This window comes from Idiotropiscis lumnitzeri, chromosome 12, assembly GCF_059441095.1.
Source record: "Idiotropiscis lumnitzeri isolate Australia: NSW breed Sydney's pygmy pipehorse chromosome 12, RoL_Ilum_1.0, whole genome shotgun sequence".
NCBI classification, from domain to species: Eukaryota; Metazoa; Chordata; class Actinopteri; order Syngnathiformes; family Syngnathidae; genus Idiotropiscis; species Idiotropiscis lumnitzeri.
In genome coordinates, this window is record NC_142402.1 from 21,595,314 (window position 1) to 21,619,789 (window position 24,476).

Here is a 24,476-nt window from a genome sequence, read left to right on the forward strand (position 1 = left end):
TAATGTTATAACAACTTCATAAATGTAGGGGGGGGGAAAGTCATGTTAAGAAAAAGAATAACGTATTTAACCCAGAATTAGTCATCAAATTAAGCTAAATTCTGAGTTCATCAGGGGAACAAAGAGTTTTCATACATGTCTCTACTTGAAAAAGCCACATGACTGCCTGGTGGGTTGTCGGCCATTCCAGCCACTGAAGACTCGGTTTATTTTTAACAATTTCAGGATACAAGAACTCCACTTAGAAGTGAAGAAACACTCAAGAGGCTTCTCAAGTACAGTACATGAATAAAAGTTGAAGTTCATCCGACCCAACCTGACGGTTTTGGTTACTGTACCCACCTCTGTGTAGTAATTTTACGGGTCACAACCTAAATGCAGGTGAAAAATTCAACAGATTGTACGTAAAGACTCAGCTGTCCTTTTTGGGTGAATATTTTATTCAAGCACTGTTAAGACACTTAAAAAAAATAGACATTGGCACATCAGTCTGAACAAGATCCCCACATAGTAGGAACGTCACGAGGTCCAGTTGTCATGGAGACAAGGGAAGTACACTAAAAACACACAAAAATTGGGTCCTGACATCAAATGACAGTCAAACACCTCACATGGAGTGCAGCACACACACACAATGAGCAAAGTGTTTTGGGAGAGCTACCCTGCAAAATTTTAAACAAAGAATGAAAAAAAAAAAAAGATATATGATGACAGAAGGGTGTTGACAGGTACAAAACGAGATAAAAACACATTCCAAAATGTATCCAACACAGCTTCAAATTCCATGAGAAACTTCCACCGACACTTGTTTCGACATTAAACACACAACTTTCACGAGCTGAATAAAATCCCGCAAAAAAAAAAAAAAACAACTAAAGGTGGGAATAATATTGTGGAATGTAAAGCATGAGGTTGATCTTGAGAGGCGATTAGGAACGTGCCACTTTAGCGGCACTCAACCCACTTTGCAGGTCAACGATCCTTGCAAGGTCACTTTCAAAAAGACCACCGACAGCTGTTTTAAGGTCCACCGTTGTTGATGCAACACACATCAACAGTCTTCTTTATTACGACTGCAACAGCAACAACACTGCTTCCTTACGGGCATCTAAAGTGAGGGAACAAAAAAAAATGACTTCTATTCTTTGCTTCCTCCATTTTTTAGTTGAACTATGTGATTACATTGTTTAAATAATTTAACAAACCCACACACGGACAACTTTTTTGCAGTAAACATTCATCCATATTACACACCAAAAAATAGCAAAGAAAAATTTTTGCTTGATTTTTTTGGGGGGGATTCACTGTACAGTATTTTTTTCCCAATGACAGGCTGAGAAACAGTCCTGAAATGTTACACGGTCACAAGACTTATGCGAGTACACCAAATACGACTCGTTTATAAGGAGACGCACACAACAGGTAGTTTAAGCTGTGTTGAGGACAGCCATGAGGAAACGGTGCAAAAAAAAAAAAAAAAAGAGAAACCACGCCACGAGGATGCTGCTGCGGACACTTTTCAGCACGCTTGCGTTTTGTACAACAGAACCGCTTGTGTATGGAAAGCCTCTCCGAACATTTGGACCACATCCGTGATATCGAGCTTAATTGAAGGTCCGTGTACTAGGACACTTTGTCCTTACGAATAAAACCACTCCGTCTGTCCGGGAATTGAAGATCTCAAGCCACACCATAAAATGGCCATGGCCGAAAACCAATCGGCGCAAAATGAACCCAAGGATTGTTTTTGTCTTGTTGATTATGTTGATATTAATAACCCAAAAGTTGGGTCAGATGAATAACTAAAAGGTTGTGTTTGTTTGCCGCGTTATTCACTTGATTCTTTTTTTTTTTTCATTTAAACGAATGAGCGAAATTGTGTCAAATGTATAACGAAAAAGTTTTTGTTTTTCTAGGTCATTCATTTGACCCAACATTTTTTTGTAAATGAATAACGCAAAAACTGGCAGCCGGTTCCTTTATGACTAAGAATTGGCTCTTTTTTGGGGGGGGGGGGCATAGATTAGTGGGAGAAAAAAATACTAGTAGGACACAGTTGTTCTACTATTGTGTCCAATTTTCAGCACAGTAGTTCACTAAGGAAAGTTTAATTGCATACTAAGCAGCCAAAGTGGCACGAGTAGTAGAAAAAAAAAAAAAACATTCCCAGTGAAACAATCCTACGAGAATCCCCTCGTCGTTCTACTAGTACCAGGAGAGCAACGAAATTACGAGTATTTCGACATCAAGCCGGATCGCAAGGATGTGGAATCAACGTTCAAACGGCTTTCCATACTTGCAAATGTTTCTTCGGGCTAACTTTGCACCAAAGTTTGGCTTTCAAGTGTGATCGTCTCATCAAGTAGCGATGAGTTCCAATAATGCGAGAAACTTCCTCTTGAGAAGCAGCACAAAATGGATTTTCTCCGTTGCATCCAAGAGCAACACAAAGCCCAAAAAAAAAATTTCTGTGTATTTACACTTTTTGACAGTTGTAAAGCATCGCAGGCCAACCCAAAAACCAGATGAGCATAGAAAGTTATAAATACGCATCGTCATTTCAAATAGAAAGATATTTACAAAAATGCCATGCGTCGTAGATGTGTTTTCAAAACAAAGAAAACAAGCGACGAGGGAGTAAAAAAAAAAAAAAAAAAAAGACGCGAGACAGTTGCGTTTATGATAACGCAATTGAAGGACGCATCCTGTGCAGTTTCCATTTTCAAGCTTGTGATCACAGTTGTCCGTCAACGCGGTCGTCTCCAAATCAACTTACGTTTCTGTACCCACTAAAAAGTTTGGGACGCTGCTGAGCTTTCTGGTGAAACGTCACCATGGACTTAAAATGCACTAGAACCTTTAGCCATAAACTTCAGTGGACCTTGTCCAAGCTTTTTACTGCACATGTCCAACTGTTCAATGTTTCCGTACTTTTGACAAAAAGTGCTGTTCTCAAACAAGGAGTTGAATAAAAAAACTAATTTTTCCACTTTTATGCTTTTCTTTGACGTTTGTTGTAACCTGCTGATGATGCGCACCAAAATCCAAATGAAAATCATTCCTGGACAGTCGTGCTTTGGAATCAGTGCTTCCTCGACACCCAAGTTGAATTTCCTTTGCGATCACGCCAGCAACGCAAAAACTTGACTATCTTAAATGGTCCATCCCCATTGAAATGAGGCCATTAATGAGTTTCAAACAACTCCCCTCCCCCAAAAAATAGCACTCTCTAATAATGTACTTCATAATGCCAGAATGAAAAAAAATGTCAATGCTGCAATCCAGTTCATTGTGCTGATTCCTCTGTTGCGCCCACCTTGGCCACCAGGAGGCAGCGCATAAAGAATTTATGCTTGTGAGCAACATCTAAATGTGTTGCTCCACCATTTATCTTCAAATATTTGTTGCTTCTGAAACTCAAACTACTGATGCTAACGTTCGTTTTTCACTCTTTGCTAACATTAAGCTAAGCAAAATCTTGTAGTAAAAGTGGACATATTTGGAAATTGAGTTGGCGATTCCTGGCTGGAATTCTACCATTCAACTTGTTGTTAGAAAATGGAAAGTTGTGCAAAAAAGTACTGAAACACTGAACATGTGCTTTCAGAAGTTTCAAAACGGTCAAATTAAGTTGAACGGTGGAGATGATAGTGCATCTTAGGCTTATCCTGAAAATTCACCCCCAAGTCAGACACTCCCCGGAGAAAGCGGTGGTTGATTTGGATCAGAAATCTAAAAGCGTTCTTTATCCTTGGACTTGGCTTTCTGCTGAGCCGCCGCATCCTGTGTCGTTTTTCCTGCCGCCTTCATCTTGGAGTCCGACTGGGCCGAGCTGACCCAGGGCGCCGTGAACGTCTTGGGCTGAGCGACGGGAAGCGCGGCCTCCCGCTCGTCCAAATCGTCGAAGCTCACTTCCTGCACAGCCTCCTGCTTCTTGAAGGAGTCCCGGCGCTCGGACAGCGCCAGCTTCCTCATCACCACCACCTCGGAGGAGTGGTGGTTCCCGCCGCGGTGTTGCGGCGAGGCATCCTGGTGGCCTCTTTGGCCTCCGACGTACAGTCCTTGACGGCCGTGTTCGCCCACGCAGACGAACCCGGTGGCGGCGTCCTCCTCCGCGTCCTCGCCCTCAGACAGCGGCACCTCCATAGTATGGCGGCGGGTGCAGTAGGCTTTCCTCTCGCAATGATACCCGCCCGTTGCTTTGTCACCGGTCAGCTTCTCCGCCGACTGGACTCTCTTGAGGAGCGGCGAGCGCGGCGGCTCGGCACTGCGGGGACGCACGGAATGGCGCGCGATGGTGGGCGGGGACAGCGTTTTCCCGTGAAAGCCCTGCAATGACTTTGGGTGGCTGGGAAGGCAGGAAGGAGAGCACTGAGGTGACAGAGGCTGAGGAGGCGGGATGCAGGCCAGCGGGGACGGCGGAATGCTGCTCGTGGACTTGCAGCGACCAGCCTTGGTGTAGCGGCCCAAGACGTGAAGGGAGCTGGGACGAGCCTGAGGAACGGGGGAGTTTGGCGAGCTGGAGCAGGGCGAGGAACTTGAATCTGAACGGACAACAACAATAAGTAAGAGAGTGAGAGAGAAAATCTTCGTAATTGCCTTTAGAACGAACCCATGCATTATTTTATTATACGTCTACTCCACAATAAACGAGGTGCACGGTTATATCTTCAAATAAACAGTCCCAGATGTCAGTTTTCAAAGTCACTTAAAACAAGATTATCCTTATTTCAATAGATTTTGTTTTCAAAGGTAACTCCTTGAGCTTTGGCTTAATAAAGGTCAGGAAACACGGCAACCAACAACCACAATAATCAACATGTTACATTTTGCTTACGATTGTTACAAATTGTGCAGGTGTATCCATTGAAAGGAATCCAACGCACCTCCAGAGTGGTCAGGAGCGGGCGAGCGGCAGGGAGTGGACGGGCCGGGGGAGAGAGACGGAGTGGGGGAGCCGGAGAGGCTGTCGCTCGATGACTGGTGAAATCCGGAAGAGAAGCTGCGACTGCTTTGCATGGGAGCAGGAGGCGCGTGTTTCGACAGCTTCTTCAAGATGTTACGTCGGCGGCTGCGGAGCAAAACAGTAAAGCTCAACACTATCGTTTTTATTTCCATGTTCAATACGAATGAAAACGGAGACATCAACGACAATCCCAAATGCGAGGCCAATGTGCTTTGAAATGACAGCGTACCTGTCCTGAGCATCTCTCCGCTTGCTTTTCTTGCTGCGTCGAGCCATCTTCGCCTTGCAGCTCGTCTTTCTGGCAGGGCCCACTTTGATGGACGTGTTTTCCAAAGCGGTGGTCTGCAGGGTCACCCGGTTGCCACTCTGTCGAAAAACGTACCTTATAATATGAAGCCAATATGACACCGGCGGTTTCATTGCATACCTTAAGCAGAAGCTCCACCACCTCCGTGTGGACAAGACCCTGCACGGATTCTCCGTTGACGTGCGTGATGAGGTCACCGGCTCTCAAACCCGCCTCGTGTGCCGGGCTGCCCTCCTCCACACACTGAACACGCACACAAGCTCAAATCAAAACGTGTGGGGAGGCTGTCAGAATGTTGATATTCAATTCTAAAAGCGCCAAACGGACATATACACAAAAAAAAATAAAAAGTTTGCGATCGATGGCCTGTGACATACCCAGACCATGTGGTGAACAGTGTACACGTCGCTGTCCCCCATGTAGACTCGGATGGCTCGCAAAGCGAAGCCGAACCTCTTCCCGGAGCTGTGGATGACCACCGGAGGCCTGAGGCAGCTGATGTTGATGGAAAGATCCCGGCTGGGGGACGAATCTCTGGACGAGGGGTTGGACGAGAGCGATAGCGATGACTTGGGGCTGGAGGGAGGACCCGCTGAGTCATCTGGATGAGGAGCATATTCCAAAAGGTCATTCATGCTGCTCCTCACGGGAGTCGCACCTGGGCTATTGTGATCACATGTTCAATGGCCAAAAGTACAAAAGCAATTCTCATTTCATGGCCACTGACTTTTCCGTTCCAGATATGTGTTTGCTAGTTTTGAAATACAATTACAAAACTATCAAATTGATTTAATGTTCAAACTCTGCACAATATTGCAATGACTAACAGGAACCCGAAACACTTTATAGGAATAAAAAGTCCGCTACTTTGGAGAAACCTTTTTTTTTTTTTGGGGGTGGTACTTTGTGTTAAATGTCATAAAGGGCGCGTTACTGCCACCTTCAGGACATTTGCATTTGTTCACGTTGGCTCTTGGCAACAGTCTGCAGCGGGCACTGTCAACATGACCCAACCTTAAAAGCAGAGGCAGAACTGCAGTGCTGTACATTGCCTTATTTCAGTACATTCGCTCTTTTCCGTGAAGGACGAATGAGGCGCTGTTCAAATTGTAAAGCGCTAATCATGAAGTGCGCACCTGGGGTGATAATGAGGGAAAGTCCAGAGACGGAGGCAGACTTGGGAACTTTTCCAGCTGACGGTCGTGGTTTTTCTGGGGTGTCCAGTTGGTGGGCGATGCGTCTGGACGCGCCTCTGCGGAACGACGGCCTGGTGCCGGTGCTGTTGCTGCGCAGACGAATGCGCCGCAGGTTGGACACCATTCCATCTACAAACACAAAGCAGAAGCGTAAGGCATCCGGTCCTTCGCCGGTCCAGAATAGCAGGACACGTGAAGGCTTTTCCGGGCTCACCCTCCTCCTCGGCCGAGATGGCAAAGCGAGGCATCGTGTCAAGACTCTGAGTGCTGTTTAACACCAACGGGCTGGCGCTGCGTTCGGACTGAGAGGAACCGGAGGAAGCACGAGGGCGCAAACTGCGAGAGAAATGCATCCAGAAAAGATTTGAATCTTGGTTAAGAATGGAAGGAATCGTCAAAATGGCAAGGAAGGCGAACCAAAACAACAACAACGACGACGGGTGGAAACTTGTGTCAGTTGGCAATTTCTTTTCATGAGCGCTTGTGAACGGCCTCCGGTAGCACGCATGGTCGCGGTCACGTTTGGTAATTTTCAAAATACGCCCGTGTGGTCATGAATCATCATTTAATGTTCTGAAACGCCAAAACCTTTTGGGCAAGTGCACTCAGTTTGTGCTCACTGACCACATTCAAATATAGAAAAAGGACAGAACCGCCGGGACGTCACCCAGTGGTATGCCGACGCCTTTTTTAAAGGCCAAAGTATGGCATTTCGGCTGTCGCCGTGCGGATTTTTTGCAGCCGGAGGCGGCCATATTTGGACGTGGGTGACGGGCGGAGACGGGCGGAGTCCTTGACTTGTCACTTTGCTATTGACTGACCGAGTCGTGGGCAAAGTTTATTCTTCTTGATACTGAACAGAAAAGTTTGAACCCGTTTGAAAGTTCTCACCTTCCCCTGAGTCCATCTGTCCCGTCTCCGCTAGCCAAGTGCTTGCGTCCGTCACCGGGGGAAAAGGCGCCTCGGCCCTCCCATCGCTCGTCCTTCTCTTCGCTGTGGCTCCGCTCAGAAGACGAGAAGCTCGGGTTGGACGGCGTCGAGGTGGACAGGTGCTCTGTGCTGCTGTACACCTTCAGAATGGAAAGAAATATTCAGCGCCTTTTAACCGTTTACGGCGACCAGTCCAAGAAAACGGACCTTGCTGAAGCGATGGGCCACAGAGGAGAACTGTCGCAGTTCAAGAGAGGATTCGTCATCGTTTGTTTCGTAATCGTCGTCAGAGCCCAGGTGAGAGTATCGCTCCGATCGGGCTGTCGGCGAGGGCATCGGTCATCAAGTAAGAAAATGAAAAAAAAATTTAAAAAATCTTTCTCCATCCACCTACTGTCAAAATAGCCGGTGTCTTCGTCAGTCTCCAGTTGTGGTATGAACTCGGCTTTTTGCCTCAGAAGGCCGTTCCAGTCGAGTCCCAGAAAGAACAAGTGCATCTTCACCTCGCTCGTTCCACCTGAGGGCCAGAAATACACATGGAGCTGGTGCTCGGCCTCAAATGGAAACAACAAACTCCTTCATTCAAGCCCTGGCACGCACCCGTCCCCAGGCGCTCCAGCGGACTCTGACGAAGTAGTCTGGTGATGAGGTCTTGGGCGTCGGCCGGCAGGGCGTCGTCTCCTTCGGGCCAGATGATGTCGTCTGGACGAACAAAAGTGACAATTGCCGTCCGTTTGCGATAATTGACGGATAAAACGTTGGCGACGGCGATGACACAACAACGATTCAAGTCAACAATTTCCTCACCGTTAACCACCTGCCCAAAAAGCTGCTCGGGCGTGTCTCCGAAGAAAGGCACGCAGCCCACCAGGAACTCGTAAAGGATAATGCCCATCGCCCACCAGTCCACCGGCTTGCCATAGCCCTGCCGCAGGATCACCTCGGGAGCGATGTACTCGGGAGTACCGCACACCTTCGCACCAGTCAAAAAAGGATGCGAGTGGATGTGACCCGTTGCGAAAGAAAGACGACATACCTGCTTGTCGATGAACTCTCTCGTGTCTTTCTCAATGTGACCCTCATACAAATTGGTCGTCATGTTCATGAGGCCAATCTTGGACAGTCCAAAGTCTGTCAGCTTAATGTGTCCCATTGAGGTGATTAACAAACTAGAAAGGAAGAGAGAGGAAAAAAAAAACCTCAAACATGAGCTGACTTAGTCAGACGCTGAAAGCTTTTGAAAAGCGTGGCTTTGTCAGGTTGGGGGGCCTCACTTGTCAGGTTTGAGGTCTCGGTGCACGATGCCATAGTTGTGAAGGTACTCTAAAGCCAGGACCGTTTCTGCAAAGTACATGCGGGCCATGTCCACGGGCAGAGGGCCGATGTTCTTTAACAGATTGGCACAATCGCCACCTTTGGAGAACAGGAGGCCAGAAAGACGCGCATCAATTTGGGCCAGCGAGAAGAGAAGAAGCACGCCAGCAAAATAACTTCCACTCCACCTTCTACGTATTCCATGACCATGCAGAGGTGCCGCCGGGTTTCAAAAGAGCAAAACATGGAAACCACAAATGGGTTTTCGGCAAAGGTGAGGATGTCGCGCTCCACGAACACCTGCTGGATCTGGTTTCTCAAAATCAGGTTCTGCCGGTTGATCTTCTTCATGGCAAAGCGTTGTCGGGTTTCCCTGTGACGGACGAGGAATACAGCTCTGCGAGGAGAGCGTGGGGAGGCAGAGAAGGAAAAGGAGACGACAAGAAAGGGGAAGAAGAAAAGATGGATTATGATTTGAAGAAGAAAAAGATTCCACCATGACACAAGAGCATCTGTGCTTCTATTCCCAAAAGACGTTGACGCTGACCAATGCAAACAAAAACATTTTGTCTCTCTCACCCATAGGCGCCATTGCTAATGAGCTTGATGGTTTCAAAGTCACTCTCCAGTGGTTTCCTACGCGGGGGAGTGCAAACTGCGCGGCTCTGAATCCCGGTCGACACGGAACAGATAAATCACAGGAAACGGAATCTGTTACGTCTGATCAGCAAAAGCGGTGTGATCGTGCGCAAGCTTCACGCTCGCTACGAGTGTGAAGCTCGCTCTCCTGAGCTCCGCATTGAGATATTTTGCATGACTTTGTAGTTTCTACCTGGGTTGGCGTTGCCTCTCCAGACTCATCGGACTCTCTGCTCGCAGATCTGTGACCCGGGCTCGTTTGTTCCAGTTGCACCATCTCTGTGATGGCAAAATGAACGGCAGAGGACCGTTAAGATCACATTGAAATAGCAAAAGTAGCTTTGGTCTGGAAGAAAAACTAAACTTTAGGATGAGTTAAGGACATTGACATTGTTACAAGAAATGATCTTCAGATGAATGAAACTCTTCTCATGATGAAGGGCCAGACAGGAAATAAAAGCAAAATTGAACACAGGTGGAACTCGATGGCCTTTTCCAAAGTGCTAAAAAATCATGGGGAAGAGTAGCATGCACTTCATGTGCAAAGCGGAAAACCAGCAGGTCCCAAGTGAGAATAAAACAAACCAGCGGCTCACTGTGTATGCGAGCGAACCGAGACAAGAAATCATGCGAGAAAAAAAAAAAAAAAAAAAGAGAACTTTGCACGGCACCTTCAAGAGGATCTCTGGTGAGGCCGAGCTGACGGACGATGTATCTGGGAATGTCCGTCTTGATTCCCTGGCTCACCTTGGCTTGACCTTCTGCCGTCTCCAAACGTTGGTAGAACTCCTCCGGATCAAACTCCTGAAAAAAGACAAACGCGTGTTCATTGTGTGCGCCATCGTGAACAGCAGCCTTTGATGCTCAAGCAAACATGCAAAAGGAAAGAAATCGCTTTCAGAAAAGGCCGCGGTGTCGAGTATGAAGTGCATAAGCGCAGCATTTGTCCACTTGACACTGGAGCTACGTAAATGTAAACTTCCATCAGATAACCTCAAACATCAGCCAAGAGTCATTCTTCTTCTTCCGACGAGCGCACATCATCACGTTTGTATTTTCTTGAAAACGTCCTCACCAGACATTCCAGGAGCCTGGCAGGCCTGGAGATGATGATGAGGATCTTCTTCACGAGTTTAGTAATGGTGGTCACTTCCTCGCTCTCTGAACGCTCATAAGCCTGATGGAGAAACAACACATCACAACCAAATAACGTCTCGTTGGCACAGGCCCGTGAAAGATTTTCTTGCAACGCAATTAGAAAACACACTTGATTAAGTCTCCTTTTGTGCAAATGGAGCGTCTTTTTCGGGCTCACTGCTGCTCGAGTGACGTCAGATGACGACTGCTCCGAGTTTAGTTTCAGTTTGTAGAAGTTGACCTGGATCTGTTTGCCTACCGCTTCTCCTCTCTTCCCCCCTCCTTTAGTTACACTCCAAATTTCGGAGGTTCCACTGTTCAGGTCTCATTTTATTTTCCTTTCCATCCTAAACAAGAGTCAACGCAAAAGTCTCAAAGAAGAGAAAAGTGCCTTTCCGAATACGAATCGAACCGCTTCAAAGATGACGTAATGAGGCTACGTTCCAAGTACTCAATGTCCGACAGAACTGGCCTCAGATATTCACAGGCTGATCTCGAAGGAACTTTAAAAACGGTAATAAAGCAAAAGTGCACATCTGCGGAGCATTCACCTCGTGCAGAAGTTTCTCCAGCTTCTCTTGCAGCTCCACAAAGTACCGAGAGGTGACCAAGCCTTTCTGGGACTTGTCCAGGCAGTCCCGGACCAGTTCCACCAGCTGGTGCTGGATGAACCCGAGCACGCCATCGGCCAGCGGAAGAGCAGTTTCGGGCGAACACTCTTCAATAATGTCGAGAAGTCGACCTTCCATCTGCGCCGTTGCCTGGAAAGCAACAATGAGGGAAGACGACAAAATGTGGTGTTGAATGAATGAAAAGTGAACGTTGTTTCAAAGGGGTACAGAAAGACGATGACTGAAATTGGCTTCCAAGTTTCACTGTACCTTGGGAAAGCGTTCTTTATAGACATGATTCATCATGACAATCTCATTGTCAAAAGTTCCACAGGTTCGTCCAGGGCTGGATGAGAAACAGGCAAACGTTAAACATAAAAAAAAAAAGAAAACGATCCAACCATCAAATTAGTGGAGAGATTAAGCCATTTGCATAATACGCAACATGAAAGGTTTCCTTTTTCATGATTTTATTTCAGGAAATCCAGCAGCAGGCACCCGCCCACCCTCTAACGCAGGTGTCAAAGTCAAGGCCCGGGGGCCAGATCTGGCCCGCAACCTCATTTTAGGCATCTTCACTTTTAACACCACTGAGATATGAGATATTGCCATTTATTTGTTACCAATCCTCCCCTTTTAAAATAAATTGAAAAATTGTTGAACAATTACATACTAGCTTCTGATTTCTCAATTTATAAGGGTTCACAGTCATGGCGGCCCTCTGAGGGAAACCACAACTACGATGTGGCCCGTCCACAAAAATGAGTTTGACACCCCTGCTCTAACGTCTTGCCATGACGATCCCAACGAGTCCTTTTGAAAATTTCATCATCTGATCAGTTTTTCATCCACAGAAGTCGGGACTTGTGGTTGAATTGCAAGAGGGAACGTTTGCACCAAGCCAGACAAATGTGTCAACAAATCAATTGAAAATAGCAGCTCTTCACAACAAGAGCGAGCAACGCAAGTGACATGACTTTTTCTATTTCAATAAGGAAGCGTTGGTGATGCTTAACTGCTTGGGGACGTTGCGAGTGCAACAGCAAATGCTGCTCAAAATGAGAAGCCGCCACTCGGACTTGCCAGTAAAACCGATTTTAATTTGAAACACATGGAGTCCAATAAATGTGTCTTACCAGCACCAAAATGATGTCTTGTCCCCCCCCCCCTAATTTTGGATATACATCTCGGAAGTTTGCTCAGACGTGAACTTTCGGCTCGCAACACAAACAAATTGATGCAGGGATGACTCGTCACTTGAAAAACTACGGAATAAGATGTCGCAGTATTGAACGACAGCAGCTAAGAAAGAAGCCACGACATTTTGGTGGTACTCAATGACCACACGCACACTCATCATCACTCTGGAATTTTATCTCCATTTTGTCCATGACGGAGGACATTCTCAGAATGCGCGATGACAAGAAATCACCGAACATTAAGCGAGCAGCCAAACGTTCGGATGCTACCTGAGACTGCGCGAGCGTAGCCTGGCGGGAGGCGACGCGTGCGGTCCTTCTTCATCTGCCACACTTTCCGTGCTCCGGAAGTGTTTAAACAGGAAGTGGAGATCATCTTGCGTTGGCTGCAGAGGCAGCTGGTGCAAGAGCTCCTGGGAAGAGGACGACTGAGGAAGAAAAGACCACCAGGGAGGATTAGCGCGATACGGCCTGAACAAACTCAAGCAAGACGACGACAACTTTTTTCTTTTGCTTTACGAGAACACGCGTATGAGGATAAGATAATAAACAGCAAGGGTGCTTAAATGATCTTTTCGTTATCTTTGTCAGTCTGGAGGACATGAGCTTAAGTGTCCTGTTCGGCAAAAGAAGGCAGAACGGCTGTTTTTTGGCCATGTGTGCCTTCTTGTACTCACGCCACGCCAAAATGTGTGACGTGACGCCTGCAATTTAGGAAAACTTGCATCGGGTTGGGGTCTGAATTGTAAAAAGGAAGTAAGAGGAATGGAAATGGAAAAAGACAAGGGGAGGGGTGGAAATAGCGAAGTAGGCGAAGCAAAAGTAAGACTGCAAATAGGTGATAGAAAGAGGAGGGGGAAAGCCAGAGGAGGAAACTGGAGAGGTTTCAGGCCCGAGCAGTATAAAGAAGTCACTGAGAGAATCCCTGAAAGGGGCTTTGTGTGGCGAGGGCTGACCTCAGCGTCTGAGCCATGTGGCCAAGCATGCCAAATTACGGCCGTGACTGAGGACACCACGATTGTTTTACAGCCAACTGCAGTTTCACTAACGACTTTCCAGATAAAGTATCAAGACCGTCACCATAGAAACCAGACACAAAAACCTAATGGGTGTAACTCGCAAGCGCTTTGACTTATTTCCAAAAGGAAATATTGAGAGGGGAAACGTATAATCCTGTAAAGCCCCTGCTAATTTGCTGTGCCAAAAAAAATTAAAATAAATCACTCTCCATCTTCATTCTAATAAAAAGCTCCGGATGATGGATGTCTTTTGTCATCAAAATACTTGCATTTCGTCTGAAAAAGCAACTCAAATTGCATTGAAAAAAAAAAAAAAGCTCTCTTGGAAGCAATCTCCATGCGTCTTGGCTAGCGAGCACTTGGATGATTCATCTCTTCCCTCTGTGCAGCACGATAAAGTATTTCTCATCAGACACATCCTGTTATCGTGACTAACTCATGAAAACAAGAAGCTATCGTCGGGTCCAAAGCAACTGATTTGGTTGACCTGCTTGTGCCGGCGTGAGGGGCTCTCATGACCTCGCCGCCGCACGTCAAGGTCACACCTCGCAACCTCAATGCTGTTGACGCGTGAGCGCCAAATGACACTCTCGCTCAGTCCGCAGACGCCAGCGATGTTTGTCCTCTTGCCGAGAACATAGACTTGCGATGACCCAACATTTTTAGCGGAGCAAAACACTTCCTCGTTCACGAGGCCAGTTGCAAGCCCGCGAGAAGGTGAGAGTTTCACACTTTGAAAAATGATTTTCGCGTGGGCGGCGGGGGGCTGGAGTATCAGTTGTACGAAAGAGTTGCTCGGCATGGACACAATAACGGTGACTGCGTCGATTTAAATGGAAGCTTACGGATACTGATGAACTGGGAGCATTGGTGCAGTATCCAGAGGAAGGAACTGAAGCCACGGACCATCTTCGGCCATCTCCTCGGCTGAAAAAAAACAAAGCCCTGTGAGTCAAGTCCGAAAACTCTAATCCCAACCTCAATTCTATTCCAAGTGCAGTGCAATTTCTAAATGTTTCTTACCTCTCAGTCCGGGCCAGATGGCTTCACAGAGGCGGGGCGAGGAGATGGAGGTGAAAGACAAGCGTCAGAAACAAAGTCAACACATCATTATGAGAATGACAGAACAAGTCGGACCGCCTGTCACGTTCTTGTGTGCCCGCCCCACTTTGCAGCTGAACACCTGCCAAGCTATTTTTTGTTGTTGTTATCAAGCAGCAATGACGTTAACTTGATACACTCTCACAACCACGATTACAATCATTTGTAACGTAACGCCTAATGCGTGCAGAAGAACTCAGTTGCGTGCAGGGATAGGACACTGGCGCTTCAACTCTAAAAAGCGGAATCAATTGGCCGAGATAGTAAATACGGATCGAATATATGATGCGTTTAGTGAGCCGCTGGAAAATTCCGGCCAAGGTGAAACATTTCTAAAGCAGCATTTGTGCGTAAACAGGAAATGTATGTTTTTGTTGTATTTACTTTTGGCTTGTATTTCGTAAACATTGCATAATTAGCATTTGTCTGTAAATGTATGCATCGAGAGCGAGGGAGAAAGAGAAAGAGAGTCAGTAAAATTAGCCTTAAAGACCCCCCCTGCGGCCGACCATTACGGCCCCCGGTGTGTTGTAAGAAGCGTTTATTCCATCCATAATCACAGCTCGGTCCAAGACCCGTGACCTCAAGATGCCCCGAGTCTTTTCTGCTGGTTGGACTTTTCCCATTACGGCGGTAAAACGAATAAGTCAGGACGTGCCATTATTACCCTGTGAAGTTTCCTTTTGAAAACACAGGTTCTATTTTTGATGACTGGAGCATGAAAGGGAAAGAAAATCACGGTGGCGTCCATATGGAGAAACAAGAATGGAATCGTCAGCTCAGCTTTCTGCTGGTCTTCCTTGTCGGAATCATTTGAGCTCAGTTTATTGCAAAAGGAACCAAATCGACATTGGATCTTTTGGTCTCCCGTCAACGAGTTCTCCTCAATTACATGAACGTCTCAACACGTGTCAGTAGCAAGCAGAGAATAAGGAGCACCTGATGTCATCAACACATTGTCAAGTTGAGTTTTTGAACTCTTACCTGCGGGCAAACTGGAAGTTGGCAGAGCTGCTGGCTGAGACGTTTCTGGGGCTTTCTGAAGGACTGCTGCCAGCTAAGGAAACACACAAACTTCCAAATGAGAACCATCTTTACGACTCAGCCCATTATTCGGCCGACTGATGATATTGGCTGACCTCCGAAGAATATATGAAATATATAGTTAAAAAAAAGCCGTGCAGGCTGACAGACGATTGTGCTATGTGGATGACAGCCTTCTCAATCCTCTCGCGTCTCGATGACGAAAACTGATTCAAATCGGCTTCCATTTCTGTTGAACGCTCTCTCTGCGCAGCAAACATTTCAAAAACAACTCTGTCAAAGATGACATGTTTTGACAAGTGAAAAGGCCGTCTGCTTCTTGTTTTCCGGCCATCGCCACATGGCAAAGGAAATAATGGTGGAGAAGAAATGTGATTTGACGTTAAAGGGCATCATACATAATTCATGTTTTGCCCGCAACTTCATTCGCGATGTTGCGTATAAGCTGAATTCATCAGACACTCCCGCTATCATGCGCTGTCGCTTAATACATTTAAAAAAAAACTAAATGAAACGAAAGCTCAATTTGTATCGGTTTTATTCAGACAACGGCTTGAACCGAGAGGTTGACTTTACGACCGCTCAATGTCGATCATAGCTTGACGTCGATGAATTGCCAATAATGAACGACCGAGGTCAACGTGAGCGAGCGAGCGAGCTTGTGCTTGAAGGCGAAAGCCTGAAAAGCGAGTTGACGAGCGAAAGAAATATCCACGACAAGTGAATCGTGCTTTCCAAATATTGAAGTTGCTCCAGCCCTAATTGAGGCCAGCGAAGGCTGTAAATGTTGCAAAGACGCACACCAAGCTCAGACAACAAAATTGGTCCACCTCCCCGACGGCCTTGGAAGCGGCAAGCGACGATCGGGCGAGGCCTGCTCGGTGTGGGTCCCAGAAGCAATTTACAATTTACGACACGTCCGATAATCTGAACAACAAGTCATGAAGTCTGAGCTCCACATAAGGAGGTCTTTGATTCCTTTATGCAATATACTTCGATCCACAGACAGGAAATAAACAAAACAACACTCGAGGGCAAATCCTGACAATCTTGTGACATTCCGCAGCAAAACCAGCATTGCCAGCTGCGATGGTGTGAAAAAGTGCTTGCCTCCTTCCTGATTTCTTTGCATGTTTGTCACAGTTAAATATGTTTGCGATCATTAAAATGCTTCAGCTTGAGGTCCCGTAATGACGGCCAAACAATTGCCCTTGTGACTTTCTGGAAAAGGAGGCGGCGAATTGGTGCTTCCATCCATCGCAGCGAGTCATCCAGGTCCTGAATTAGCAAAACAGCCCCAGACCGTCTCACAAGCACCACCATGTATGACCTTCTTTTTCCCAAATGCTGCGTTACAAACACGCCAGCTGCAACAAGGCACGTGCGGGACCTTCCAAATGGCCCGGAAGCATGTTCTCCCCAAAGTCTCGGCAAACACTCACAACGTAAGACGAGCATTTATGGTTTTTGCCTCCGATGTCATGCTTTGGCCATTCTCTTCCAAATTGTCGAGTCATGAACTCGTTTAGGTTGTCCTGGGTTACTTTGCGACCTCCTGGATGAGTCATCACTGTGCTCTTGGATGACTTTCTGTAGGCCAGCCACTCCTGAGCAGGTTCACGACCGGTCCATACTTGCTCACGTTGTGCAAAATGGCCGGAGTCGTAAAGCTTCAGGAATGACTTTGCGATGCTTTCCAATCACTTCATTTTCTCATTCGGCATTTTGTTGGAGCGTTTGGAGATTTTTAGCTATTACTTTTTCTCACACGCTTTGAATGCTTTTTTTCCCCCACCTAAATAAATCAAATCACAAATTAAAAACAGCATTTTACGTCTTTGTGTGATGCCCACATTTGTTCGATGATCTTGAGTGGGGAAATTAGGCAAAACTTTAAAGAAGGGGGCAAATACTTTTTCATGGCACTGCATATTTGCATCCAGCCAAGGTCGACCGCCTTCATCATCATGCGCACACGTCATCAAATGAGACGATAATAACGCAAAGATCTCGGAGGGCAAACGAGTGCAAGGAAAATCAAAACCACACAAGTACCTGTGGCAAGTGGGAGAGGCGAAAGCGGACGCGAGAGTGTGGGCGAAGGGGTTCCGACCGCCAAACTCCTCCTCTTGGTGTTGCGAGCGCTGTGAGAGGAGAGGAGGAAGACAAATTAACGGCGAAAAAGTCAAATGCATTTGCTTATGCAACGTGCTCCCACAAACACGATCGACGTCCATGCCAAACCTAGAGTGCCTTCATTCAGACTGAGCGGAACCATACATTGAAAACCAACAAGGAACAATGTCACACACGTGCGGATTCAATTTGATAAGACAGCTGGAAGGGTTCTCATGTCTGGGTCAAGAGCACCTCCAAAAAAAAAAAAGAGCCTTGTCTTGACATTTAAAGGAGGAGGTCAGACGCACCCGTTGACTTCCGCGACATAAGCGAGCGCTCCAACCGTACCGTTGCAGATCCATCACCGTGGATGAGCAGAACATTTCTCAACATTGCTAAAATAAGATCTGGATTGTGTCGGCTCAACGGATCTCTCGGAACCCTGCAAACAATCCATTAAAGGAACCCGGCGTCCGTCTGAGCTCACTTTTTCTTGCGTGGATTCATTTTGTGTGTTTTGGCGGCCAGATTTTACAATTCATCATTTCTCGTGTTGATTCAGTGCACATCCACGTCCTAGATGACAGAAGTCACCAAACTTTTTGAAGCAGAAAGCTACTTTGTGGCTCAACAAATTGGCTCAAAGGACCTTTGATAATGTTGTTGGAATATGTTAATGATGTTAATGTTTGTCAAGACGATGATCACGTTAATCATTTCTGTCAAGAATAACATTTTACTTTGAAAAATCTCTTCCAGTGTATTCGTTTTCAAATGATCACTTCCGCAACATCCCTAGGAAATCGCAGTGTCTTATCACTGGTGAGCTATTTTTAGAACAGAACATTTGGTCTTGGGGGCTACCTGGTGGGCCACGTTGCTGATTCTATAATGTGGTGTAAAAACTCTATATTGCACTTTTGTGTCAACGCCGTCTTGAGGGCTTTGTCCACCTTGCGCTCACATCTTAACATGTCTAAGGTCGAGGGCAATCTGTTCCAGGACGCCGCTCAGCCTCTGACTGACCGACAACCTCTGATTCCTGAGGTATTTTCAAATAAGAAAAATAAACAAATTGGTCAAACTGTCACCATGTTTTAATCATTTTCAAATTGAGAATGACCACACGAGTGTAAGGAGACGTCAATCACTGGAAGATGAACCCGTACGACAACCACCTTTTTTTTTTAAAAATTGCTTAATTTGTTTGAGGGTGATATTGTAGATGCGCATCTTGCATCGCACCATTTAAACACAAGTCACAATAAGACGTTATCACAACAAATGAAACAGCAACTAACAATAATCATCTAGACGACCCTCCGTGCATTTCCAAACAGGACTTTGAATGCATTTGCATGTTTTCCAAACTCGACATTTCTACTATTTCCGCTCGCGTCAACTCGGATTCATCCTGAAGATATTGATGACATTTACCTGTTCCGCTCCAACATATGAGCGAAAATAATTAAGGAGACGTGAACATCGATAGAGCGTGACATTTCTGGGTCGCCGCTGACGCTGAGGCAGATTCACACACTCAAGAGAAAGCGCTACACCAGGGCTTGCTCGTCAGAAATCTGTCCAGCCACAGTTCAACCCCTTGAGCATTTATTGAAACATAATTTCCGCAGCCCTCCAACGTATCAATCAAGCCACGCCTATGGCCCCAGGAGAGAAAAAAAAAATCCTGGAGACGTGCCGGCACACACCTGAATATTTATGCCACCAACTGAGAAGACCTGAAAAAAAACATGTATTATTCATTTGATTTGGCTTAATAATGTTTCCGTTTATGTTTTTTTTTGTAGCAAAAAATGTTTGAATAATCATGATTTCAATTATAAATGAAATCATTGTGATTCGTGTTTTTTTTTGCCATAATCATTATCTAAGAACAGATATTTATAAAAGAAAATGGTGCAGCAACAGATAATACACGCACACAGCTATGAGCAACTATTTGAATCCCACTTGAGTTCTCACCAAGGTATGAATTAAACTTGTATCTCAAGGCATCTGGTACATGTGAATTGAGTTGCGAGTGAATCAAAATTGCAAGTCGAGGTACCACCGAATTAGTTTTTCTTGCATCAGATGCCTTCAGATATTGCAGGTGTGCCTCATAAGAGCACGACTCACTCCTAAAGAATAACCCTTATCATCTCCAACGTTTGCAAATCCAAATGCATGCGCCGCCGCTATTCCACTGAGAACCTCAAGATCGGTCAAAGGAGATAAGGCTGCCATCAACTATGATAAGCTGGATATGAACGTTACAAGCTCGTTTTACAGAACAGGACAATATGTGATCTGCTATTGGGGAGACTTAATTCAATGTGTCTCCCAGAGAAGAGGAAACATCCTAATCGCAGCGCAATATCGATCGGCACTCGTACTTAGTGGCGTTTTATGCGACAGATGGGTGCAGACGTTGAGCAGTGCACACATGCACGTTTCTCAAATCGAGCGAACACACACAGTCCAAGAATACACTCGAAGCTCGTAGCACAGCATTTGGTTCAATCTGATTTTACCCTTTAGTTCTTTTCATCATGGCCCCGGTCACAAAACTCGTTTTGTAGCTCGGTAGCACCGTCCAGTAATGGTTTTGGTCAGCCATGGTGGTGATGGTGCCGACGGAGAAAGGCAATCCAGGTAAGGGAGTTGTCCTCTACAGCCAGCGGCTCATGTCAGAGATTGTCCCCCCCAGTGGAGCTTCACTGGAGCTAGTTAGCTTAGCCTGCTTAGTCGGCAACGTCCGAAGGCACAAACTCGGTCGTTCAGCTTCGGTAAAAACGGAGCCCGGACCCGCGGCTCGCCAGCTCGGTGATGACGAGCCGCTTCTACGGCCATGTCCGCCCTTCGAGGTTTCCGTTTGTTACCCGTTACGCTTCGGGAAAAGTCTGACCTCGCCAGACGGTGACATTATCGAATGATAACTGCGACAAAAAACACAGAAAGAGTGATCGAAAAAAAAACTTTCCAGTCACAGCAGCGACGCAAAGCGCATGCGCAAAGATTTGCGCTGGAGGGAGGTGTGTTGCCTTCACGTACTCACCCACGAAATTGGAAAAAAATAACTGGGTCACGGCGGCCTCGCCCATTATAAAGGACGTTATACATTAAAAAAACGTGCTTTTATAATATATAATATAATAATAATAAAATAATATAATAAATATTCATTGATTGCAAAATTTTCGAGTGATACAATTTGATTGGATTAGGTTCGATTCAGTGAGATTACGATTTGCTTCTATAGTTCCAGCTGTAGCGTTCGTCAGGTTTATTAATCAGTTTAGGGCAGAGGTAATCAATTAAAAGTCACAGAGGTCCACGACGAAAATTTCTTCCAATTAAAAGGTCCGAACCAAAGTCCAACTTCCCGAAATGTCTAGCCTATGGTCACATTTTTATATAGTTTCAATATTTAGTCATTTTCAACAGAGCACACTTATATACTAAATATTTAGCAATGTTCCCATTAAACACCTTTGCCAGGCAAACAAATATAAGGCGTTTATTTCACATTTAAGAAAATGTGGCTCCAGGAATTTAAGGGTGCCACTTCCAGAAAGAAACAGTAAAATATCTCCTGCAGAAATATATCAAGTGCTAAGCATTGAGTTAACATCTTTTACCTTTTTTTTAAATCAATGAGTTATCAGCCTAAAAAAACGGAAAGCCTAATTATCCAAATAAACCAGATCAACATGTTCAGTACACAATCAATAAAAATGGCTGTCCTCATGAAAAACTAATTCAAAATGAGCTTTGACACCACTTTTTCGTTTGAATATTTTTTTAACTTCTCTTAATGAGAAAAATGAGTTTGTGACTGCCCTGCCAGTGACTTAAATCTGGGTTGGAACGAAGTCAGGGCCATTGGGATTGGGTAGATTATTTCACACATCTGGGCTTTGTGTTTTCCTTTAAATAATGTTTGTGCACCCACATTTAAGCACTTCTTCACAACTTCCCCATCACTGAATGTTTTTTTATGTTTCCCCAAAATCCATGATACTTTGACTGAATATTCGTTTGCATGCCGCTGGGATGTAAGCGAAAATGTAAACATCTGTTATACTGCACTCGAAGTTCGATGTTTTTGCCTGCGCTCACCTCAAACGTCAGCGGATAATGTGCACAAAAGGGCGGTGCTTTGTTTCGTAGTGGCGCTTCGCAATGTTGCGACGGTTTCCGAGCATATGATGCACACTGGTTTGGAATTGGCTTCAGCCAGAACCAAACTAAATTTCTCCGTCCATTCATTTAAAACAACACGCATCGACCTCGCTAACTTTTTAGCAAGGCGTACTGTCAGCAGCACTCTCTTCCGGTCTGCTGCGCAATTGGCAGCGGATCGTAAACAAAAGATTTGATTGGCTAAAATCAGTGACGCCTTTTCCGTATTTACTAGAATTGCAGCGCCAACGTTGGCGAATGCGCCCTGAAAAAAATTCATCATAGATTGGCCATGGGTCCGGTCCGGACCATCCCGCGGTCCGGATCCGCCATTTGGTGATGCCTGCTTTAGGGCATGTCAGTCCATCAGTCATGACTCCAAAGTTACGGCAGGCCAGCCCCCTCAGATGAAACGGTGTTGTATTAGCTTTTGGTCAGACAGACCGCAATAATAATGTCCAATATTGTACTCTGAGGGTGTGTGTATATCTGTTTTGTTTTTTATGTGCACGCACGTGTGACGTCGTAAGCAAATTCTCACCACTGTTTGGCTGACACAAAATCGGAATGACGACCGACTGACGTGTTAGTAATATGTGACAACATGGTCCCCAAAGCCCAAACTGTTACATTATGTATTCATTTTTTAAATATTAATAATTATATATTAATTAATCTGTTTGGTATGACCTGGTCTTGAATTTGAATTTGATTCCAAAGGGTACTACATGGCTTTTTTAATCTGGATATCCTCCTACACCAAAAAATCATTTGACTCAATGCATAAAATTTGGAGTTGTCTTTTTTTGTGTTTGAACTCTTTCTTTTTCTCCTTCCCTTGCTAAGTGCCCTCTTGCCACTGTTGACGAGAAGCGAACAACCCCCTTGACTAATCTCCAAGTCAATTACACGGCAATTGTAACGGCCGCATGACGTTATGTGCACGACATTTTATGACCTGTTATCTGACTTTGCTTCTTAGTCACAAAGTGAACATAAACCTTTCTTGTAAAAACAATGCAGATGTTCCGGAGCAGGTTAAAAATTGTCAAGAGATCGATGGACATTTCCTGCTTGGAAAGCTTCATGCGGGTGTCTCACATACTCAAAAGTCAAAAGGTATATTTGCCTAAATATTTAAACTGCCAACCGCCATGTTTCCACTTTGTCGCTTATGTGAACATAAAACCCGTCTGAGCGGTGAGACCACTTTGACTGCAGACAGTCCTGATCTACGGCTTCAATTGTCGTCTCCCGGGAGGCTGGCCTGGCTCGACCAATACAGCCATGAAATTCCCGCACTATTGACATCCAAAGATAAGCTGACAAGTGACGAGCAGCTGGGTGAGCCGGTCGCGAGTCAATGACTTTGTATCACTTACACGTTTCCTCGCCGTGGAAGACTCAGCTCTTTCTGGAAAAAAAAAAGAAATGGAGAATCAAATTAGAAATATGGCAACAGAAAGATTACTTTGTGCAAATCAACTTTGTGTGTGATGTATGTGGTTAAAGTACCACCTAAAAACTAAACCTACCTTGTTGTGAGCAGTGTTGGTCCAAAATATTATTGATGCCAAAAAAGATATAGCGTATATTTGCCAGCAATGTATAATGTCAGGCCAATCGATTAGAAAGTCTTTCACAAGTTGTCGTCAGATTTCACATTTGTGAGTAAATTAGGACGAGCTCAGCATGTGCTCTTTTTGTCGATTCACCAAACAAATGTGCCTTTTGTTGTACCAAGCAAGAAACAAGAGTGGTACTATTTATTATTTGACATGACTCGCTAATAATATTCTCCCTTATATGTCGCATAATTCAAAATGAGATTTTGTATCGCACGACTCGTCAGCACAACAACCTCACGGTTACGACTTTATTTTCCTTCTTTTCGACAGAGCCCAAACGCACAAAGAAGACACTTCATTCTTCCCATCGTAGAAAAACAAACATGGCAGGATTCAGGAGAAAATAGAGGAGGTGTTCCTGTCTCCAACGTGTGTGCTCCTCTCGTCACCAAGGCAACCACATTTACCAAAGCTTTGTCATGAGATGCTCCAAAATCAACACTTCACAGCGCCGTCGCCGCCAGCACAAAAGCAAGACATGACCAGCGATTCCTCCCATAGAATATCGGCAACACCCCAAAGAGAATCATCCGATTGTGTATCGCCGATCGTCGCCGATATGGCTCATCTCATCCTCGCGCTCGTTGCAATTTGCCTGGAAAAACGCGGCGTGTCGTGACAGCGGCTTATGATTTATTTACCTGAAGCCCGCGTCGTCGCAGGATGTTCGGCTCATCCATTATGAAATGCGATCGAAAATATCAACACTCCAAAGCGTTTGCTTGCCAGCTCAGTCAAGCCATTTTGCGATCTGTTGTGCCCGGGAGGGAGTCTTCAGTCCCCCCGCCCCCCCCATTCCCCCCGCCCTCTCCTCTCCATCCTGCTCGTCTTCCTCCCTCGGATTCAACACGAGACCCCTTAAAAGGTGGTCACTGAAGCTGGTTGAACACGCCGCGGGGGTGGGGGGGCGGAATTGGCAAAGGAGAAAAAATACGTTCAATTTTATGACATGCCTGTTTTGACAAGTTTGCACAACGGGGAAAAAACTCACACGCAAAATGTTTTTATTCTTTCATAAAAGGGGTGGGGTGACTCCCAAAAAAAAAAAGCTTTTGTCATATTTCTTCAAACAGTCTTTA

At 45.6% G+C, this 24,476-nt stretch overlaps 1 protein-coding gene across 4 annotated transcripts; it reads right to left on the minus strand.

Annotated features, from left to right (window-relative positions):
- Positions 1–2,215: 2,215 nt before the first annotated feature.
- mast3a (microtubule associated serine/threonine kinase 3a) lies at positions 2,216–24,180 on the minus strand. Of its 4 annotated transcripts, XM_088311056.1 has the most exons (28): positions 24,039–24,180; positions 23,152–23,183; positions 17,519–17,607; positions 15,404–15,476; positions 14,342–14,362; positions 14,164–14,245; positions 12,570–12,727; positions 11,371–11,446; positions 11,041–11,250; positions 10,428–10,529; positions 10,024–10,156; positions 9,546–9,631; positions 9,293–9,378; positions 8,902–9,110; positions 8,674–8,812; positions 8,436–8,568; positions 8,207–8,372; positions 8,000–8,101; positions 7,794–7,916; positions 7,607–7,719; positions 7,361–7,539; positions 6,684–6,805; positions 6,410–6,598; positions 5,651–5,874; positions 5,394–5,516; positions 5,196–5,332; positions 4,887–5,071; positions 2,216–4,544 (listed from the first exon to the last, which is right to left on the minus strand). In XM_088311056.1, the coding sequence occupies exons 1-28, from the start codon at positions 24,075–24,077 to the stop codon at positions 3,733–3,735; spliced, it is 4,143 nt and encodes a 1,380-aa protein (XP_088167182.1). In that variant the 5' UTR covers positions 24,078–24,180; the 3' UTR covers positions 2,216–3,732. The 4 variants fall into 4 exon arrangements, with proteins under 4 accessions (XP_088167182.1, XP_088167179.1, XP_088167181.1 ...); XM_088311053.1 differs by having other exon boundaries at positions 8,207–8,568; XM_088311055.1 differs by lacking the exons at positions 23,152–23,183; positions 24,039–24,180 and adding an exon at positions 20,119–20,564.
- Positions 24,181–24,476: the final 296 nt, after the last annotated feature.